Source organism: Pseudorasbora parva, chromosome 19, assembly GCF_024679245.1.
Source record: "Pseudorasbora parva isolate DD20220531a chromosome 19, ASM2467924v1, whole genome shotgun sequence".
Classification (NCBI taxonomy): Eukaryota; Metazoa; Chordata; class Actinopteri; order Cypriniformes; family Gobionidae; genus Pseudorasbora; species Pseudorasbora parva.
In genome coordinates, this window is record NC_090190.1 from 27,954,080 (window position 1) to 27,974,989 (window position 20,910).

The 20,910-nt window shown below is 37.5% G+C and overlaps 2 protein-coding genes across 7 annotated transcripts in view; one reads left to right on the top strand and one right to left on the bottom strand.

Annotated features, from left to right (window-relative positions):
* topaz1 (testis and ovary specific TOPAZ 1) overlaps positions 1 to 5,798 on the bottom strand; it is a 38,663-nt gene extending 32,865 nt beyond the window's left edge. For 2 of the 3 annotated variants that reach the window (XM_067426091.1, XM_067426090.1), the window contains exon 1: positions 4,951 to 5,798. In XM_067426091.1, the coding sequence (XP_067282192.1) occupies positions 4,951 to 5,794 (844 nt within the window). In that variant the 5' untranslated portion in view covers positions 5,795 to 5,798. The remainder of the gene's footprint in view (positions 1 to 4,950) is intronic. The other variant, XM_067426092.1, reaches the window with a different exon arrangement.
* Positions 1 to 20,258, top strand: part of si:ch1073-376c22.1 (uncharacterized protein LOC100000126 homolog) — a 59,189-nt gene extending 38,931 nt beyond the window's left edge. The window contains exons 1-6 of one of the 4 annotated variants that reach the window (XM_067426096.1): positions 5,549 to 5,666; positions 9,933 to 10,010; positions 17,286 to 17,568; positions 17,656 to 17,801; positions 17,889 to 18,213; positions 19,710 to 20,258. In XM_067426096.1, the coding sequence (XP_067282197.1) occupies positions 9,935 to 10,010; positions 17,286 to 17,568; positions 17,656 to 17,801; positions 17,889 to 18,213; positions 19,710 to 19,863 (984 nt within the window). In that variant the 5' untranslated portion in view covers positions 5,549 to 5,666; positions 9,933 to 9,934 and the 3' untranslated portion in view covers positions 19,864 to 20,258. Of the gene's footprint in view, positions 1 to 5,548; positions 5,667 to 6,244; positions 6,318 to 9,644; positions 9,758 to 9,932; positions 10,011 to 17,285; positions 17,569 to 17,655; positions 17,802 to 17,888; positions 18,214 to 19,709 lie in introns of those variants that run through there. The other 3 variants (XM_067426093.1, XM_067426094.1, XM_067426095.1) reach the window with 3 other exon arrangements.
* Positions 20,259 to 20,910: the final 652 nt, after the last annotated feature.

Below are 20,910 nucleotides of genomic sequence, written 5' to 3' on the forward strand. Positions count from 1 at the left end.
ATGCAGCAGTGTTACTCATTTTTTAACAGTAGATCCGTTTTAAAGTTGTTTCTCGTGGATTCGAAAACGTGCAGTGATGCTGTACTCACTTTGATCATGAAAAAGAAAATTATGTGCAGCGCCAATCTGTCATGATGTAGGCTACATAGAATTATAATAAGAACACGATAGTTTTGTAAATGATCTGTGCTTTCGTTGCCCATGTATTAGCGTTGTTGTTAAGGGAAGACTGCATTCAAAATGGGTTTCGTTTTCAAGCCTGTAAAACACTAGCGTGGCCAAGTTCACGTGCACACTTGCGTACTTTAGGGCAGATGTAAATTGTAATAGGCATATATCTAATTAATCTCATATAGGATGCTGTGGCGAGGGGGGCGTGGTTTAGCAAGGTCTGTGACGGGAGAGTCGGAGGACGAGCGGCACGCAAGAGAATCAGGGGCAAACAATGAACACCTGTCTCTAGTTTCAGTAATTGGTGTGGAGAGACAGGTTATATAAGCCACGCAGGAGATGAGGACTGGAGAGAGAGAAGCAGGGACTACACACCGTACAGGGAATCGGGCTGGTATTCCAGCAGAGAGGAACTGCTAAAAGAAACCGGAGAGACTTTTAAAAGAGACTGAGTGAAACAGTGCGAAGTGCACATTGTCTAAGTACCTGAGTTATTGAGTTAATAAACAGCCTCGAGCTCCAGCCAGCCGATCCCTGTTGTCTTCTTCCTCACCCACATACACGAACATCGTTACAGATGCGTTTGACTGAGATTATTAATTCTCTAGCAAAGCTCTGCGGGGAGGTGTATTCAGTTTCAGCTCAAATACAATACCCGATATCATTGACTGGGTTATTTGAGACAGTTATTTAGTTTCTTTTTCCAAAACATTTATGCATCATAATCTAGCAGTTATTTTTTATAGTCATATGTTCATATTTGCATAGACATCTCATGTTTTTGTCAGCATAAATTTGTCTTAAAATAGTTTCATATTTCCAAGACGGAGAATCAGAGAATGATTCAGAAATAACATACTGCTATTACTATTTAGGCTTAATGTTTAGGCTATAGCTGTATGAGTAAAATGCTTATATGCGTGATTCCAAATTCGCTCAGCCGTTTGAAGCAGTTTAATGTCATTCAATTCAATGCCATGTTTAATATCTTAAAAACTGAAGCAGCACAAACTAAACTTTTAATGGCATAAACCAGCACAAACAAACAAGACTATTTTGGGTGAATTTGGAGCATATGGGGCCTCAGAATGACCTATAAATGTTATTTTAATATTTTTAAAAACTGAAGTACAAATGAAAATATTGCACAAACAAACAAGACTATTTTGGGTGAATTTGAAGTGTGTGGGTTTGCTGGGTGACCTCAGAATGACATACATATTCTTTTAGGGTGCTTTCACATCTCTAGTTCGGTTCATTTGGTCCGAACCAAGGGCAAACAATTATACACTGTTGCATTTTTTCAGCTTTTTTGGTGCCTTTTCACACCACACTGATTGCTTTGGTCTGAACCAGTTGAAACGAGCAAAATGCAGGCACATGACAACATCCATATCACTCATTGGCCATGGCGTATTTCCTAAACTGCTTTTCGTTTGGTCAGAATTTACGAGTGGGAAAAGTGTATTTTCCGTGTATTTTTTTAGTCTATAGGAAAAGCCAGCAAACTACACATCTATGAAGAGACTGCGCAGGCTGGTTTTGTCCCTGGTCATAATCTACTACATTGTATGTATTTACCACAGTATGCAAACAATACATTTCTACAATGAAGCACGGATGCGACTTGAAAACTGCGTTCTAATGCACTGCAAACGCGAGCGCGCATTGCTCATCACTTCGAGCGGAGGCGTGTATAAATTATTCTTAACTCTGACATGCTCATCTTCCAAAAATATTGCCAACGATCTATCAAGGTCATGCACATAATATCAGCGCAGCTGACCACGGCAGCTGGTTTAGTCCAAAAATGATCAGTACTTTTGCAGTTGGTTGTGTTCAAGGTCGGATCACATTCTCACCACAAATGAACCGCTCCAGAGTTCGTTTGAAAGCATACCAAGACCACCTTTTCAAGGAGGTCTCGGTACGCTTGTTTGGTCCGCTTTTGTTGCGCACCCGAGTGCAATTGCTGCTTTCACACCAGACCAAACAAACTGCACCAAACGAGAAAAAAAACTCTAGTACGATTCAACCGAACTAAACGAGGCGGATGTGAAAGCACCCTTGATATCTACAAAAACTAAAGCAGCACAAACAGGGCTCTGGATTGCGACCAAAATTGTCGCAAATACAACATTATTAATAATATATTTGCTTACTTTATACATTTATTGTGAATTGCTTTATTGTATTTAAATGTTCGGTTCTTTTTGTTACAAGTTATTAAACCTGTTCTATGACAACACTTTTTTTGCAACTTATTTCTTTAACACCGTGATAATATCGTATACTGTGATAAAAGCTACAGCAATTATTCACTGCATGAAAATTTGATACCGGCACATGCCTACTGAGCGGCCATGCATATTTTACTTTCAGTTAAGAATTGGCGATTTAAACGCTTCCGCTGGTGATAATAACAGATGGTATTACCGGTGTTATGCGTCGATTAATTGGTGGGAAAATTCCCTCACCATCACATCCCTAGTGTGAGTTCACAATGCTTTTTCCAGAGACACATAAATACTCAAGTGCTAGCAAAACAATACATTTAAAATTTGTAAAATACACAGTGATGTCTATGAAAGTGGCAATAACAATCTATTAACTCTTTCCCCGCTAAACAAGGAATTTTCCGTTATTTTTGAGAAAACGCTTCCCTGCCAAACACGGAATTTACCTGGTTTTCGTCTTTTCACTGCTATATGCTAGGGGCGCTATTAGCCTCTTCTGAATGAGTACTGAATCACTTTTCTTGCATATATGCCCAAAATTGAATCAGGCAGCTCAAGATGAGCAATTGATGGCGCAGATTCCTTTGAAGCCATTCAAAGCCCTTTGAAACTGCATCAATTTGGACCTGTTGGTTGCCATAGAAGTGCATTATGTGGAGAAAATCCTGTAATGTTTTCCTCAAAAAACAATTAATTTCAGGACATTGTTAAGTTAACTAATCCAGAAATCACATCACAAGCTGCCTAAAAATCCCCACTTCTAGTTCATAAAAGCATTGTGAAGCATTACATCAGCACATAGTGAAGTGTGATGCAACAGGGTTTTTCCTACATTGAACATTTTTTGGCTGCCGCAAAAGCTAATTTTTGTCCCACCAAAGCCTTATTTTATGAGTTATTGTGATTTATAAATTGATGTAGATTACTAATGCGCGTGACTCTCTGCTCGTGCGCCCTCGTTAACTGACCCTGCTCCCTAGTTCACTAATGGGCTGACTCCCTGATCAGTGCCCTGACTACTGAACTAGCGAGCCGATTGAGACGCACCTAGAGTGAAGGAGAACGAGCAGAGAACCGCGCGCTCTCTCTGTCTTCAAAACCATTACCTTTCTCTCTCTTTCTCACTCGCGCATATCAATCAAAATCAACAGAACTGACAAAATGGTAAAAGGTCTGAAGACTGAATCCGTGCGCCACGTGGCGCGTTCGCACAATATTTTCCCTGAATTACTGCTGGATGTGAATTGTGCTCAAAAATCGCACCTCTTTTAACAGACGTTTTGCACACGCAGCTGACATGAACCATACTTTCAAATAAACGGAGAAATATCCTTATGAAGTGTTTTCTGTGATCAATCTTTTGGGTTGTTTTAAGAGTCTAGGATCACACATAACGTGTCCGCTTTTGGCGAACTAATGACTCATTTGAACAGATTCATTTGAATGAACTGATCTATCCAACACCGAACTCACGAATCGATGTGTAATCATTTACTCACAACACCTCTGAAATGAGAACACAAGTGTGCTTACCCCATTAAACAAGAGGGGTTAGTAAGAATTAGTCTTAATAATCCACAGTATTTTCATGTATTTATTTTGAGTATTTATATTGATAATGTGTAGTAAATTAGGCCTACCACAAAAAAAATTGTTTAGACTGGAATAAGGTTAAAGCAGAACAACGCAAGTAAAATTGTTTATGGCTGAGAACTAGACTATTTGTTATTACATTTTTAATGCTGCTTTTTAATAATTGTTGCCAAAATAATGAATCAGTAAACCATGCAAACTGTGTAAAAATGAGGAGCTAAAGAAACAAACATCAAGACATCATACATAATGAGATATCAAAATTAGATGAGCAACAAAAAAATTTTTTTTGCATTTATTTTACATGTATTGTCAGTATTGGGCTCACAGATCACGCGGGTAGGTACTTTTACTGTTGGGGTGTGTGCACGTGCATGCATGTGTGTGGATGACCATGACTGGTCAGCCACCACCGAAGACCATTTCTGACCCAGGAAAAACCCTGTGCAAGTGTTTTGTTAAACTCGTGTGAGAAGTGACATTAACTCAAACGTGCATTTGACTGGAAGCAAATTATTACAAAAAAATTCTAAGACATCTCTCCTTTTGCTTCAGAAGACTATTGATTAATCCACTAGGACCATTAGCATTAGGCCTACTGTTGTGTTTTGAAGTGTAAACTTTTGGGTTGCTATCCACTTGTATTATATAGACTCGCGGAAATAGATTATTTTTCTAAAAAAATTAAAATCATCTTCACTTGAGTTCATCTGAATAAACAAAGGACCCATCTGGGACATCACGAAGGGGAGTAAATGATGAGAATATTATTATTATTTAAAGATTGATATAAATCAATGCATGTTGCCTATATCTGCCTCTTGAAGGGATTAGGCATCCCAAATGACTTTGCTGCCTGTGAAATGAGGCACGGAAATAAATACCTGGTAAACATGTGCTTCACTAAATTACCTCCACCTTTATTTGTATGTGATATCTTGCCCCTTACTTGGTATTTGTCCAGATACAGTGGGTCTGGCTTTACTTGCATGATCTCTCCGGACTTCCGTCTTGATGGTAGTTTTCACCTGTCCATCAGACCCACCAAAATGATCAATAAAGAGCTTCCTCGGTTTCCTTCCCCGACAAGGTTTTTGGTTTTCTTGCCTTAAGTAATCTGGACTGCCAGGATCTAGTTGGACAGGTGGAGTTTGATCCACTGATTCTTCACAGACGGTGGACTTAATATAAATATTATCTGACTCAACCGACACTTTACTGTTTATATACGACGGTGCGCGACATGGTGTTCCCGTTGGCCCCTGCATCACGCGCTTCCCGCCACTCGTATGTTTTTTCCTGGCAAAGCACAAAGCTAAGCGCAAGCGGTAGAAAAATTCTTTTTTATGTTCGGACAATCTTTTCAGCGTTTTGGTGGGCGTTGACCGACTCCTTGTACAAGGAGCTTGAGCTTTAGGAATTCCACCTTCACAGATACTAAAGCCACTGACTCTGGATGGGAAAGTACCTTGATTATAACGCCCTCGGAAGTCGTCGTGTTCAGCATGATCGTCTTGTTTGGAGCTCGCCTGTCGGTCAAAATAGCACGGTGGTTCGGGGTCGGCGGTGGCGCAGATTTCGTTTGACTTTCGCTCTGTTGAAACGACATCCGCTGCCTCCGGAGCTGGAGAGCTGTCTTGGCCTTGTACCTGTATGCCACGATCGGCAAGTGGATTTAAACCAGACACAGTTTTAGGTCTAGTCCATCGCCGTTTATTCGGCTCTAATTTGTTATTTTGTTTAAACGAATCCCTCTTTAATTTGATCCTCGAAACGCCGTTGCATGGAAGCATTACTACAGCCAACTGCGATTAACGAACATTAACGAAAAAAGTGCATTTGTGTTCTAACTAAACATGAACACAAATGAACTCTCTACTCAATGCACTAAAAACTCAGAATGACGGTTCATACTAAGCGAATTGTTGATTTAAGCCAAGGACTTTTAAGAAAGTATCGCATTAAATTCGCTGTTTCCACGAGACGTGCATCAATCGCGATAAAGCTGCAAGAGACTAGAACTAGAAGGCCAAGCGGTTAACGTTATACAGATGCACGTCAAACCTGATTTTTAAAGACAATATTGATGAAATGTATGTTCCTCAATACCTGTCGTTGTCACTGCGACTATTACTAAAACAATAAAACCCCCTCCCACGTTCAATTTCGATTTAAGACATGCGCAATTGATGTTACAGTGTTTGAACTTCGATGAATGCTGCCACCGCGTGGTTTGAGAAGCTCCTGACTACATCATGCAGAACGGTCGCTGCACGTGTCGCTCCGCCCATACTCTGATTGGCTCTATCGTCTTAGGTATACATGATAGGATTAGTTTTTCAACTTTCTGTTTCGTATTGTATTTAATTAGCAGTTTTTTTCTAATTGTGACAAGAAAAAAAATCACAAAATTATTTTTTTATTTATTTTTTATTTTAATGTTTGTTTAATTTACAAGGAATAAATGTGATTATTTAGCTATGAAATATTTGGGTTTAAATGGCTAAACTTGCACACATTTCTTCACATTGAGTCAAACTATGCACAACATCAAACCCTAACAACATACAAAATATTTTTGCAATTGGTGTAGGACGGAGTGCTGTGTCATTCAAATCTATATGAACTGGAAAACCTGTGCAGTTTTAAGCATTCAATATAAAAGAAAAGAAAAAAATATTAGTCTGTGTCTCGTAATGTCCCTGAAGTTATTGTTTTGTTAAATTAGGCTGGTCTTTAGGCTAACTCACGAACAACCTCACAACATTTAAACAAATGTATTTGTTGATTATCTACAGCAGAAGGTTCAAGTCTTCAGATAAAGGAATGAATTATTAATTAAACAATTCACGAAATGTGATTAGCCTTCTTCATATCAACATAGTATGAGAAAGGAAATTAAAAAGATGTATGTATCAGTATTGTTTTAAATAACGTGGCAAGACACTTGCAGATCCAGCAGGTCCTTTAAAGGTGCACTATGTAGTAAAATTTGCAGTAAAATACCCAAAAGACACCAGGCCAGTGTTATATATTTTGTTCAGTTGAGTACTTAGAATATCCCAGATGTGTTTCCGGTATTATTTAGCAAAGCGATGTTTCCATTGAACAATAACTTTGACTGACGTGGGTCATCAGCCAATCAAATTTTGATGTGTAGTGATAGATTGGCCCAGAGGCCCAGCGATGTGTCCCCCGTTACCCCCCACTGATGTCATCAGCCGTTTGAACTTTTCACGGGTTGTGAGCGTTCTGTGTGGAATGAGCTATGGCCGCTGCGGATGACGGGCTGCGTGCGAATGATCGATCCTGATGTCAAGCCGGTAATGTTAGCTAACAAGCTGTGTTTTTTCTGTTTATTTTGATGTTCTTGTTGGTCCGTGTTTTTGTTTGTCTAAGAGTATTTGTGCCAGTGAGCTGATTTTGATTCATTTCACCATTTGCCTAAACGGTGGTACGTGAGTGCAGTGGTATCATCATCAATATATAGTCAAATTGCCTTTTTGTCTCGCGTATACTTTTTGCTTGGCCCCTTCCCAGCGAACACTTTGAAAGCGAGGTTCGTAACAGTTTTGCGTACAGTGTATTATTGTATTTGTAGAGTGTGTGTATGTGTGTGTGTGGGGGGGGGGATATGGAAATAGTGCGGTCGCCCCCGGCGATTGTGTTCCGCCCTGTCATAATAAAAGTTCAATTTCTCGCAAGGCCGGTGTTTTTGTAACATTCGCTCCAGTAGCAGTGCTCAGCTCCACAACACTCTTTCCTGCTCTGCTTCATACTACAGTAACGTTAATAACCGCATTCATGAACATGATTTCTGCCTGAGGTGAAGACCACATGTCCCAAGATGCTGTGCTCAAACTTGCCATCATCAAACTACGCCTTTGTTTTGAATAGGTGACCTCTAGTGGACGGAAAGTTGCACAGTGCACCTTTAATCCTTTAAGTTGCGAGGAGGGACCACCATGGATCAGTGGTGTAAACAAAGTATTTGAGTAAATGCAATTAGTGACTGTACTTAAGTATCTTTTTGGCTACTTTGTAGTTGTACTGAGTATCAAAGACATTAAAAAGAAGCATAACTTTTACTCTCTACTTAACTACAATTTTTAACAAATAAATGTACTTTTTACTCCAATATATTTGTGTTGAGTAATGCAATTACATATTACATTTTGCATGGCACCTTACTTTTTCTGCAGCAGTTTGTTTCTATTATAAAGAAGTGATATCACCATTTAAGGGCATTGAAGTAACTATGTCTTGTGCGTTTTGCCCTAACTCAACCAAACTTGTCAACAAGGCTTTTTTTCGGGAATGTGAGTGCATTAGCAGGGAGTTGATGAAAGTGTTTGATTTATGAAATGAGGTCCTGACTGCAGCCGCTGATGAGTCTGAAACCAGCACATCCAATGCAAGTAGACTTTGACTATTTAATTTTATTTAACATTATTTTATATTTATTTTATATAGTTTCCGCTATATTGACCAGACCTTTTTGAAGGAAATTGGTTTACTTATGTCCTTTTTGTGCACTTGAGCTTAATTGAGACTTGAGAGTTTGTGGATTTATAAGATGCTGTGTAAACAGTAAACAGTGTTATTCCAGTATTGAGGTGTATTTTGATTTAGAAATTAAACATGATGTATCATCTTACAAAACAATAGTTTCTTATTTTCATTGGTATGTATTTTAGGTGTTGAGCACTCATGCATCATTGAGCCTACATTTAGAATGAGTAAAATATCTAAGTACTGTTAAAATCAGATACTTTAAGACTTTTACTTTACTTCTAAGTTGTATTTGGAATATTAAGTTGTATTTGTATTTTTACTCAAGTATGGTTTTTAGGTACTCTTTACACCTCTCCCATGGATCAAACTAGTTTGTTCAGCACATCCCACAGATGCTCAGCTCAGCACCCGCATACTTCGACTCACTCCTACGAGTCTACACCCCCACATTAAATCCCTCTCTAGAACTTTTTCTTTCATTGTTCCTGGTTGGTGGAACAATCTTTCGTCCTCCATACGCACGACAGTATCACTCGCTTCATTCAAAAGACAAGTAAAAACTCATCTCTTCCATGAGCAACTTAATCTTACATAAAAAAATAAAAAAAACTTTTCTGGTTTTTGCTACTCTGAGCGGTATACAAATCTTGGTATCTGGGGCACTTTTTGTGTTTCTTTGCCTCTTCTTGACGGATCGCTTCCTGTTCTCCTGAGTTGTAAGTCGCTTTGGATAAAAGCGTCTGCTAAATGCATAAATGTAATTTAAATGCTCAATTTAATTTGGAGGAATTTAATTTTAATTTCAAACTTGATTTTTGTGCTCCTCAAACAATTCTGCCTCTGAACCGGGATCTTTTTGAGCAACAACAAAAACGGGCGGGCAGATTCAAACACACTTTGCTTTTCAGATTAAAATTTACTTAGTATTTTTAGGTGAATGTGCTGTGACTATAAAACATTAAATACTATTTGTAAATATATGGTAAAATGTACTCTTTCATGTGGTTTATTTACCCTAATGCTACACCAAAACTCTGTACTTTGGCCTGCCAATATAAAGGTTCTCAGAAACACACATCTAATGATGATTTGCATAATAATGGTGACTGACTTGTGATCTGTATCTAGTTGGCACACCCTTGTATTGTGGCACCACAAAACATCTTGAGCTCAACCACTTTTCACAGGAAACAGCCAGATCACCAGAAAAATAAACAAGAGTAAAATGGATACAAATTTCAGTGAGTGCTGCACACTTGTTCTGAAATTATATAGAAATTATATGATAGCCACTGGTAGTTTAGTTTGCTTGAATTTGTCATTAAACATCTTGGACATTTATTTGACTATTGCCGACAGAGCTGCATACATAGAAGAATGTGCAAATTCCAAGAGTTTTCCATCTTTGTTTTATAGGAATGACGATTCTGATGATTCCTATGGTTTTGCTGTTACACATCTCTGCAGGAACCTGTATGACCTATCGACTCACAGGTAGACAATGTTTAAGTGTTTATTTTGGTACTTTAATTGACTAGTACACAAACATACAGTAAATGCGAAAATAATATCATACATTATTTAATATCTGGTGTTAAGGCTTGCAGTGTGAAAGCCTTGTCTTAGTGGTTAAAGATCTGGACTAGTTCTTTAAAGACATACCACTGGTTTTACAGAGACTAAAATACATGTTCGAGCTATTCTACTAATTAAAAATATGTAAGTGCCATTGTTATGTCTCAAGATGCACACCAATAATGTTTTAGGCATAATTATAAAAGCTAATAAGCACTGTATGTGAAATCAGTCCTATATGTTCATATCTCAACAGAGATAATGCATGAATTACTATCATTTGTGTCAACCTCTGGTTGATCCAAGGGGAACATTTCCAGTAATAAAAAATCTGAGAATAACACCTATAACTGCACATAAAAGAAAAAGGAACATTTGCAATCATGATATGAAGATGATATGTCATCTAAGTCAGAATAGGCAACATCAAACAAAGATGCAGATAGAGAGGATTTTTTGGCAAACAAATGGTATTCATTTTTTTTTTTTCTGAGACATGTTGCTGCTACAGAGTCTATAGTGCCACAGCAAAATCATATTCTGAGGCCTAAATGTGTTTTAAGACCAAAAAATTTAGCTAAACAAATTGATTCACAAACACAGGTAAGCCAGTGGGCCTGTCCCAACACCCACACTTGAATGACAGGAAGTAAATGTGCAAGACTCCAAAAACGTTGAAGCTAAATAAATAAGATATGTAATTTAGTAGTAAAATGTAAAATATTGAAAATCATGTGTAAATAAAGTTCTGTAAAAAAAAAAAAAAAAAAAAAAAAAAAAAAACTTTACTTGCAATTTCACAACATTATGTTGTAAGTGAGTCCCATTGGGTAATAAAAACTGCTCATTTGAAAAGACCACAAGTGCAAGTATTGAGAAGGGCCCAATGTAGTCCAATTCATAAGTAAAAATTACATTAAAACTAAAATCTACCAAAATGATTCATTATCAAATTGGAAAATCTTTGATACTCTGCCCTAATTATTTTCCTGAGTCTATTGTTTACTGCCAATGAATCCACTGAATATATACATGAATATTTTGTTGTTACATCCTCCAAATTTATTCCAAAATTGATTAAAAACTTTCCTTAAAATTCTACAAACAATACCCTACAATAACAAAGAAGTGTGTTTAAAATCTTTGCAAATTTATTAAAAATGAAAAACTTTTCTAAAAAAAAAATCACATGCACATAAGTATTCAAGCCATTGCTCAATACTTTGTTGAAACACTTGTGGCACCAATTACAGCCTAAAGTCTTTTCGAGTTTGATGTTACAATACTCAAATTGGTGCACAGCCATTTTCAGATCTCTCCAGAGATGTTCATTTGGGTTCAAGATTTCACAGATTTGTCCCATAGCCACACCTTTGTTATCTTGGCTGTATATGCTTTAGGGTCATTGTCCTGTTGGAAGTTGAACCTTCACCCCAGTCTGAGGTCCAGAGCACTCTGGAACAGGCTTCCATCTTTCTGTTCATTACTGCATTGATCTTTCCCTCAATCCTGACTACTCTCCCAGTTCCTGCCGCTAAAAACATCCCCACAGCATAATGCTGCCACTACCATACTTCACTGCAGAGATGGTATTGACCAGCGGTGTCTGGTTTCCTCCAGAAACGACGCTTGCCATTCAGGCCAAAGATTCAATCTTTGTTTCATTAGACGAGAGAATTTTGTTTCTCATGGTCTAAGAGGCTTTTAAGTGCCTTTTTTTTTGACAAACTCCAGCCATGTGCCTTTTACTGAGGAGTGGCTTCCATCTGGCTACTCTATCATACAGGCTTGGTGGAGTGCTGCAGAGATGTTTGTTCTTATAGTAGGTTCTCCCCTCTTTACAGAGAAATGCTGGATATCTGTCAGAGTGACCTTCAAGTTCTTGGTCACTTTCCTGTCTAAAGCTAGGAACACACCAAGCCGACGCCGATCAACTAGTGGCGACGAAAGCAAACTGCTGAGTCGGCTCACGTTGGCTCACGTCGGCAGCGTCTTGGGTCCAAAGCGGTCCAAAGTTGCCCTGACACACCAAGCCGACGCTCGATATCACACAGCCAATAGCGCGTCCGTTCTGCGCCTGCGTTAGAGGAAATACCTTTCCGTCCCAGCTTGTGGCAGTAGTCTGTTTTCCTTATTCGAAGCGGGAAACCGGAAGAGCTATGAAGATATCAGCTGTCGTTTTCGTTTCCCCACACAGACGGATTCGTGCATTTCAGAACGTTACAAATGGCATTGCCGTTGTGAGCCCTTGGTCTTTTACTTGTGGAAGAGGAAAGGTAGAAGCGGACGCGAAAAATACGAGGAACGCTCACTAAATGGGTGAAACCATGGATACCCGAAGTAGAAATGTGAAACCATAGATTATTACACTTTTTCACCTATCAATGAACCATAACAATAACAGGGCATAGCTCAAACAATACCCTGCAAATTGGCTCATTCGCTCAAGATGCACTGTGGAAGTTAATGTGACACAATCTGAACAATGGCCCAAAGGATTATTAAAATAAATATATACGTATGACGCATTCTGTCTGATTTACAGTAAATTATGTTTGTGACAATGCTTGGTGCTAGTTCAATGAATTATGACAGAATTTGTATATATTTTTTTTCATTGGAAACATGCCTATGGTGACATTTCTTCAAAATGATATCATGCAGCTTCTTGCACATCACATAACAGCAGTTTGGAAATGAAATCTCCAGTGGCACAGAAATGTTAATGAAAATAATGTAACACTAAACCATACACTGAACTTAACTGACAGTAACCATGCTAACTATTAGTTTACAGATATTGCACTTTGATAACATTGTATTGTGGAAGTAACACATAATGAAAATATGTCTCTATTAATTGAAAATCTATTTATTCTTAAATTAAAACATCAATAAAGATGTGTTTATTTACCCTGCTAGTTAGATGTCAAATAGCAAAATAAGGGTTAGAATTCTGCATCATCTTGTGTTTTGTGATCCTTTTTTACATAAAGAACTGTGAATGCAAGTACCCAAAGTCAAAGTTTTTTATTTTCCAATGTTCAGTACAATGGGCACAAATAGCTATATAGAGAGTAGCTATAAAAGTAGCTATATAGGTAGATTCAGCCAAGGGTGTCCTGGGCCGTAGCTCAGCCTTAATGAAGCTGGGCTCCTCACGGGTGCCAATCCAGGTGTCACTGTTGGTACCATCTGAGGGTAAACAGGATTCACTTTCAGACAAAGGTTCCTTAAAGACACAATCAAAATGTGAACAATGTGATACAATAGATTCTTACACTTGTTCACCAATAACCCATAACAATAACAGGGCATAGCTAAAACAATACCCTGCAAATTGGCTAAATGGATCTATTCAGATGCACATTGTGGAAGTTGATTTGTTGAATTACTTGTAAATAGACCCATCTGAACATTCATTGGCCACTTTACCAAAAGCAAAATGTTCATTTGTTCAAATGGAAAGAAAAAATAAATAAAATAAATTATACACACACACATATATGTATATATATATATATATATATATATATATATATATATATATATATATATATATATATATATATATATATATATATATACACACACACATACATACATACGTATGTATGTGTGTGTGTGTGTGTGTGTGTGTGTGTGTGTGTGTGTGTGTGTGTGTGTGTGTGTGTGTGTACCCTGATTTGGTAGATTTGAGGTGCACTCCTTCCTTTTTGTGTGAGGTTCTAGAAACTGCAGGTGGGTCTTCTGAGCTCCAGAACTTCCTGAGGGTCCATGTTTCTTGTAACACATGTACTGGGTTCGCAATGAATCCCACCACTTCTTGAGCTCTTTCTCTGAGGGACAAAAAAAAAAAAAAAAAAAAAACATTACGCTGAGTTGTGTCAATTTCATGGCTATTGTCATGTTCATTTTTGTTCTACTTTTAACTGGATGTATTCTGGATGACAGCATTTTTTTTTACAGTCGCTAGAACACATTTCTCAATACATTTAGGTCACTTTTGCAAAACTCTCCACACAGTTACTACAACCGAAATATATGAGGGCTAAACTGTGGATTTATCATTGCTTTTGGACATGAAGACATGCATTAAGTGTTTTGATATCTTTAGTGCATTTTGAATGTGAAATTAACTGCTGTGCAAAGATGAAAGTTGCACACAACAATCTAACATGCAGTTTTTTAAAAAATATGGACTACTGAAGAAGAAAAAAACTATTGCAAAAAAGGAAATCTTACCTGACATGACAAGTTTATTTGCGATCTCACGCCACAGTTCTGCTTTCGCCACACAGTTGACATAACGTTAACATTTTCCCGTAGTGTGATACTAAGCTGGCCTTTGCGGGATCATGCTGATCAATTTGTCTTCACTTGCCTCGGTCCACACAGCCATATATATATATATATATATATATATATATATATATATATATATATATATATATATATATATATATATATATATATATATATACAGGGGCGTAGCCATCTTTTCAGAAGTGAGGGGGACAGAAAAGTCGTAATACCCTTTTTTTTTTTGGACCAATATAATTTATCACATCTCTTGCTTTTAATTGGGCAAGATATCAAATACACTGCTGAACAATAACCACTAATTAATATCTATAATATTATTCTCCTATTTTTTATGCCAATTTTATGATTGGTTTATAGTACAAACAATTGTGCATTAAGATTCCATAGATTTTATGCAATGTAAAAAAATATATAGATATATTCTGATGTAAACCATGCTGTTCTCATGTGAGTATAGTAAAGTGTGATTTATTCCTGTGATCAAAGCTGAATTTATCATCATTACTCCAGTCTTCAGTGTCACATGATCCTTCACTAATCATTCTCAGATGAGGATCTGTTGATCAACACACATTTATGATTATTATCAGTTTTGCTGCTCAAGGTGATGCTTAATTTGTGTGGAAACCATCTAAACATTTGTGGTCAAATTAAAAAAGAGAGAAATGAATACTTTTATTGATCAGACATGCATTAAATTGATCACAAGTGATATTTTTAATATTAAAAAAGATAATGTATTTAATAAATGCTGTCCATTGAACTTTCTATTCATTAAAGAATCCTGAAAAATAACATGTAGGCTATCGTGGTTTCCACAACATTTTTAAGCAGCACAACTGTTTTCAACACAGATAATAATTATAAATGTTTCTTGATTATAAAATTATTTTTTATATCTTATATCTTGATTATATCTTGATTATTATATCTTGATTATAACGATTAGTGAAGGATCTTGTGACACTGAAGACTCGAGTAATGATTATATTATAAATTCAGCTTTGATCACAGGAATAAAGTACTATATATATATTCACATAGAAAAAAAGCTGTTTTAATTTGTAATAATATTTCAAAATATTACTGTTTTAACTATTTTTGATTACATAAATGCAGCCTTGGTGAGCAGAAGATACTAAACATTAAAAGCTGCATTATTCATATAGCCTACTTTATTGTCAATAAATAGCCTACATTGAGATGACTTGAAAAACACACATAAAGCATATATTGTCGCAATCGTCTGATTGTCGTCGTCACGTTTCATCACTCATAACGATTGTTTTCCTTCAGCTCAGCTCCAGCTCCAGAGGTATTACCTCTACGAATCCGCTTTTGGACTTTCTGTGAGAGAGCGCCCTCCTCATATTTAGATTCGAATAAAATTACAGGTCCTGCATAGATAATTTTTTGTCTCTGAATTTAAATCTTGATGTATTCACTTTGGTTTCTATGTAAATACATTTGCCCATGACCTCAAGAAGCGCGCTCTCAACCGAGATTAGAGAAAGCTGTTTTTTAGCGTCCCTGTTAACTTGCCCGCCCTCGCGCAGGTCAGAATCCCGCTCGGAGCGGGTCGACTAGGATCGGTGAGACCCAGTAAAAGTGCGGGGGACGAAAATACATTTTATTAAAAGTGAGGGGGACACGTCCCCCGCGTAATCTACGCCCATGTATATATATATATATATATATATATATATATATATATATATATATATATATATATATATATATATATATATATATATATATATATATATATATATATATATATATATATATATATATATATATTTTTTTTTTTTTTTTTTTTTTTATTATTATTATTATATATATATATATATATTTTTTAATATTCACGTGTATCGGAATGAGGAATATAATCAAATGAGACGACACCTTTCTTTTACTGTCTATGGAGGAGACAGGCGTTCTGTGTTCCCTCTTGACTCTGTCGTTTACTTGCTTCGTCACTTCCGTTTTATTTTCTCGTACACTGGTTTGCTAGCTGAACAGCAAATCAGAACGATCATATGTCCCGACTGACGATCATATGTCCCGACTTAACATGTCGAATCGGCTGAAAAACAGCCGACGAGGACGAACGCCAGCCGACGGCGTGGAACTGTGTGGAACACACCGAGGAAACTTAGTTGGCCGACGCACAAAAACTGCCCGACGGCCGACCGTCGGCTTGGTGTGTTCCGGCCTTGTTTGTGTTCCGGGTTTGGCTGGGTGGCCAGTTCTAGGAAAAGTCCTTATGGTTCCAAACTTCTATTTCTTCTATCCTTCATCATCAACATTTATTGATGATGGAGGCCACCGTGTTCATTGAGACCTTCAATGCTGCAGACATTTTTCCATACCCTTCCCCAGATCCAGATACAATGTTGTCTTGGAGGTCTACAGACAATTCCTTGGACCTCATGGCTTGGTTTGTGCCGCTGACATGCACAGTTAACTGTGAGACCTTATATAGACAGGTGTGTGCCTTTCCAAATCATGTCCAATCAACTGAATTTACCACAGGTGGACTCCAATCAAGTTGTAGAAACATCTCAAGGATGATCAGTGGAAACAGGATGCATCTGAGCTCAGTTTTGCATGTCATGGCAAAGGCTGTGAATACTTATGTGATTTCCTTTTTCATTTTTAATAAATTTGTAAAGATTTCAAACAAACTTCTTTCACATTGTCATTGGGGATACTGTTTGTAGAACTTTGAGGAAAATTATTAATTTAATTCATTTTGGAATAAGGCTGTAACATAACAAAATGTGGAAAAAGTGAAGTGCTGTGAATACTTTTTGTTGTTGTTGTTGTAGTTATGTAATGAATTCTCTTTTGTGTCATCATTTACAGGAAATGTTGCTTTGAAAAGTGTGACCCACCAGTCAATTGACTTGTTGAATAATAACACTGCTTCCAATGCTGTTGATGGAAACCGAGCAACAAATTTGGCAAATAATTCCTGCACTTATATAACTGCAAAAATAAACCCCTGGTTGAGAGTTACCCTGCAACAGTCCTATAAAATTGTCAAGGTTGCCATCACCAACCGGGGTGATTGTTGTGCAGATAGCATCAATGGAGCTGAGATTCGTATTGGGAATAGCCTTGACAACGACGGCAACAACAATCAGATGTGAGAGACTTGTTAATCTGTTGCTAAAATTATACAAAACAATTTGTCCAAAATGTAAGATCATCGAGCATTTCTATCTTTATTTAGGGCTGCAAAAGTGTATTCCATGCAGGCTGGGAAAACACAGGAGTTCAAGTTCAGCCCTTTAGATGGACAGTATGTTAATGTGCTTTTACCAGGAGTGAACCGTATTCTGACAGTTTGTGAGGTAGAGGTGTACGCAATCTCTGAAGGTAAAACAGTCACGTGCGATGTTTGGGTGTGTTGTTTGAGTGTGTTTTACAGCACTGTCTAACTGTTCATATCTCCTTATTTCTCAGACATGGTATCAACGATGCAGTCCAAGAAGACAAATGTGGCACCAAATGGACGAGCCACCCAGTCCAGTGTGAATCAAGGATCTGCAGCCTGCCTGAGTCTTGCACAAAATGCCATTGATGGGAACCGGCAATATGACCTATTCAAAGGCTCGTGCACTCAAACGAATACTGAAAGTGATCCCTGGTGGAGGCTGGATCTGATAAAGAGTTATACAATTATGTCAGTGGCTCTTACCAATCGTGGTGACTGCTGTGCTGAACAACTGAATGGAGCAGTTATTCACGTTGGAAATTCACAAGAGTCTGAGGGCCGTGCAAACCCAGTGTAAGGAATGCTGTTATAACATGCATTTATAGAGACCTTTTAAAGGTTGAGTGTGTAGTATTTATGAGGATCTCTTGACAGAACTGCAATAATATATAAATAGCTAAGTTTTCAGTGGTGTAAAAAGACTTTACATAATGTACCATTATGTCTTATTAGGCCTACCTTAGAATCGCAGGTCCACTTACAGTGAAATCTGCATTTTGCGCCACAAATTTCTCTACAGTACGGAGCACTAGTCACTGCTTGCTACAATGACATTTTTGTCCTGTGTCAGCCACCATAGCCTCTCTATAGCCCCTTTCACACTGCGATTCCGGCAAATACACGGATAATGCGACCCGGCATTTGTTCCCCGGCTGCTAGATTTGGTACATTCTCACTGCCAGCGAAATACCGTAATATGTGCGCTTTCACACACAACCCGTAACGGTCCCGGAACGAGTTGACATGTGACATCCTGATGTGACGTATAATGGCGAGCGATCTCAACTTCAGCGCGGATAGTAAGGAGCTCCGTGGTCTCGACTTGTGTCCAGTTTGCGCACATTTCTGCTTGTTTAATTCTAGGTTTTTTTTGTATACGAACACTCTGCGTTTAAAACACCGACTAGCTCTTCTGGCACTGCAGGGTTGTATTATTGAAAAAACAAGCTCTAGGAGTTGCACGCTTACTACGTACACGTTGCGGCATTAGTTTCGGCTTTCGTACACACAGCGCTCGTCCCGGGTCGAATACCGCAATGTTACTAGGTCCCCGACCCGGGTTCAATTCAGTAATCAATTCCGGGACGTGGTTGCTTTCACACAGAAGGCGACCCGGCAATGTTCCGGGAATATTGCGGGTCCGACGTGCAGTGAGAAAGGGGCTTAAGTGCTCCGAATGGGGGAGGGGGGTGCAATTCAAATCTTCGCCACTAGATGTCGCTAAAACGCACACACTGCACATTTATAGCTTATGTATTAATGATTATTATTAAGCAATAATACATGAGCAAGTGTGCTGTGTGTTCAGACCAACAGCATGTAATCAACTGTTAAAAGAACAACAACATGATGTTTATTTTAGACACAATATTACCTGTGTTAATCTAATAAATTGTTCCAAATTATGTCGAATCAACTTTCCAAGCAACACACAGTATAGGCCCATTCACACCGAGGATGATAACGATTAAAAATCGTTAAGATTACTGGATATAACACAACTATAACGAAATGCATAACGATATCACTGGAATCACTTTCAGAATGAAATATTTCGTTTTACTTATCTGAGGAATGATCAAAACATTCAAAAGCTTAAGCAATATAAATGTTGTCATGTTTGTGTCATTTTGTTTTAATATGTAGTTTAAATAAGTGTTAAATAAATGTTTTTCTTTAGGAAATTAGGTTGTCTTTCAGAGAGTTGGTGAACAGGATTCGTTAATATATGATTTTTAATGTATCATTCCATTCCTTAACTTTCTCCCTTAACTTTCACTCCTATTTAGGTGTTTTAAAGTGTCCTTTATCCCTGCGGGAGGGACAAGGACGTTCCAGTGTGATGGGGCTCTTCAAGGCCGTTATGTGACTGTGGCTCTTCCTGGGGATAACAGGACTCTTAGCTTGTGTGAAGTGGAGGTGTTCGGGGTTCCAACAGAATAATGCGGGTGGTGGGGGTTCTTTTTATTTTTAAGCAACATAGCAATGGCCTATAGTGCCACCCAATTACATCAATATTAATTTACTGTGTTAATATTATGTGATTTTCTTTTTCTTTTCTTTTTTTTTATAATTCATCTAAACCTTCTACAAATATTTGCATGAGAAACAAAATCATAGTCTTCAAAGCTTAGTAACTTTCTGAGAATTCTCACTTTTACTTAATATGTAAGCAAATATGTAAGCTAACGTGTGTTCAATGCAATCAGCTTGTTTTAATACAAAATTGCACATTTATACCAGCCACTTGATGTCACTATTGCTTTACCTTCACTGGAAAGAAATATTAAACAACTTCCTGAAAGCTTTACAATTACAATAAATACTGTACGAAGACTGCTGCTTGATTTTTTTCCCTTCTGAACTAATAGTTAAACCCACCTTGCTGATCCCAAACTAAAGCTAACACAATAGACATCACTAAATCAAAAGTGAACATTTCTTGTATGATCAATATTGATCCAATAACAGTGCAAGATATGTGTTCAAAACCATGTCTGTAATCATTCATTGTTATAGTGTAAACAGGAATCAGCCTGTTTCTTTTCCACAGTGAATTGAGAATGACAAGTTTTCATCATATTAATTGAATTTGGAGCAGCTGTATGCTTTGAAATGAGTTTGTCCGTCTGATAGACCATCTGTGCTTAATTCTCCAAAGTACTTGGATGGATGTTTTTTGCAAGATATGTCAATGTACATTTTATGGGCAAAAATTCTTGTGGAAAAGTATAAAATGTGAATCTTATTATTTTAATATCACTGAGAAAAGACATCCCTGGATAGCAGCGTAATAACTGTCTACAGTTTTGACAATCATCTTGGCAGTTTACTGCATTGTCAATTGTACCAGTTGAGAAAATTAAAATCATATGCTATATACAAATATGCTAATATTAAATACACATTTTCAGATCCACACTGACAGATTGAAGCTACACTTCAATCAATGTTATAAAGACTGAAAGAAGTCAAAAGGAATAACTAAAT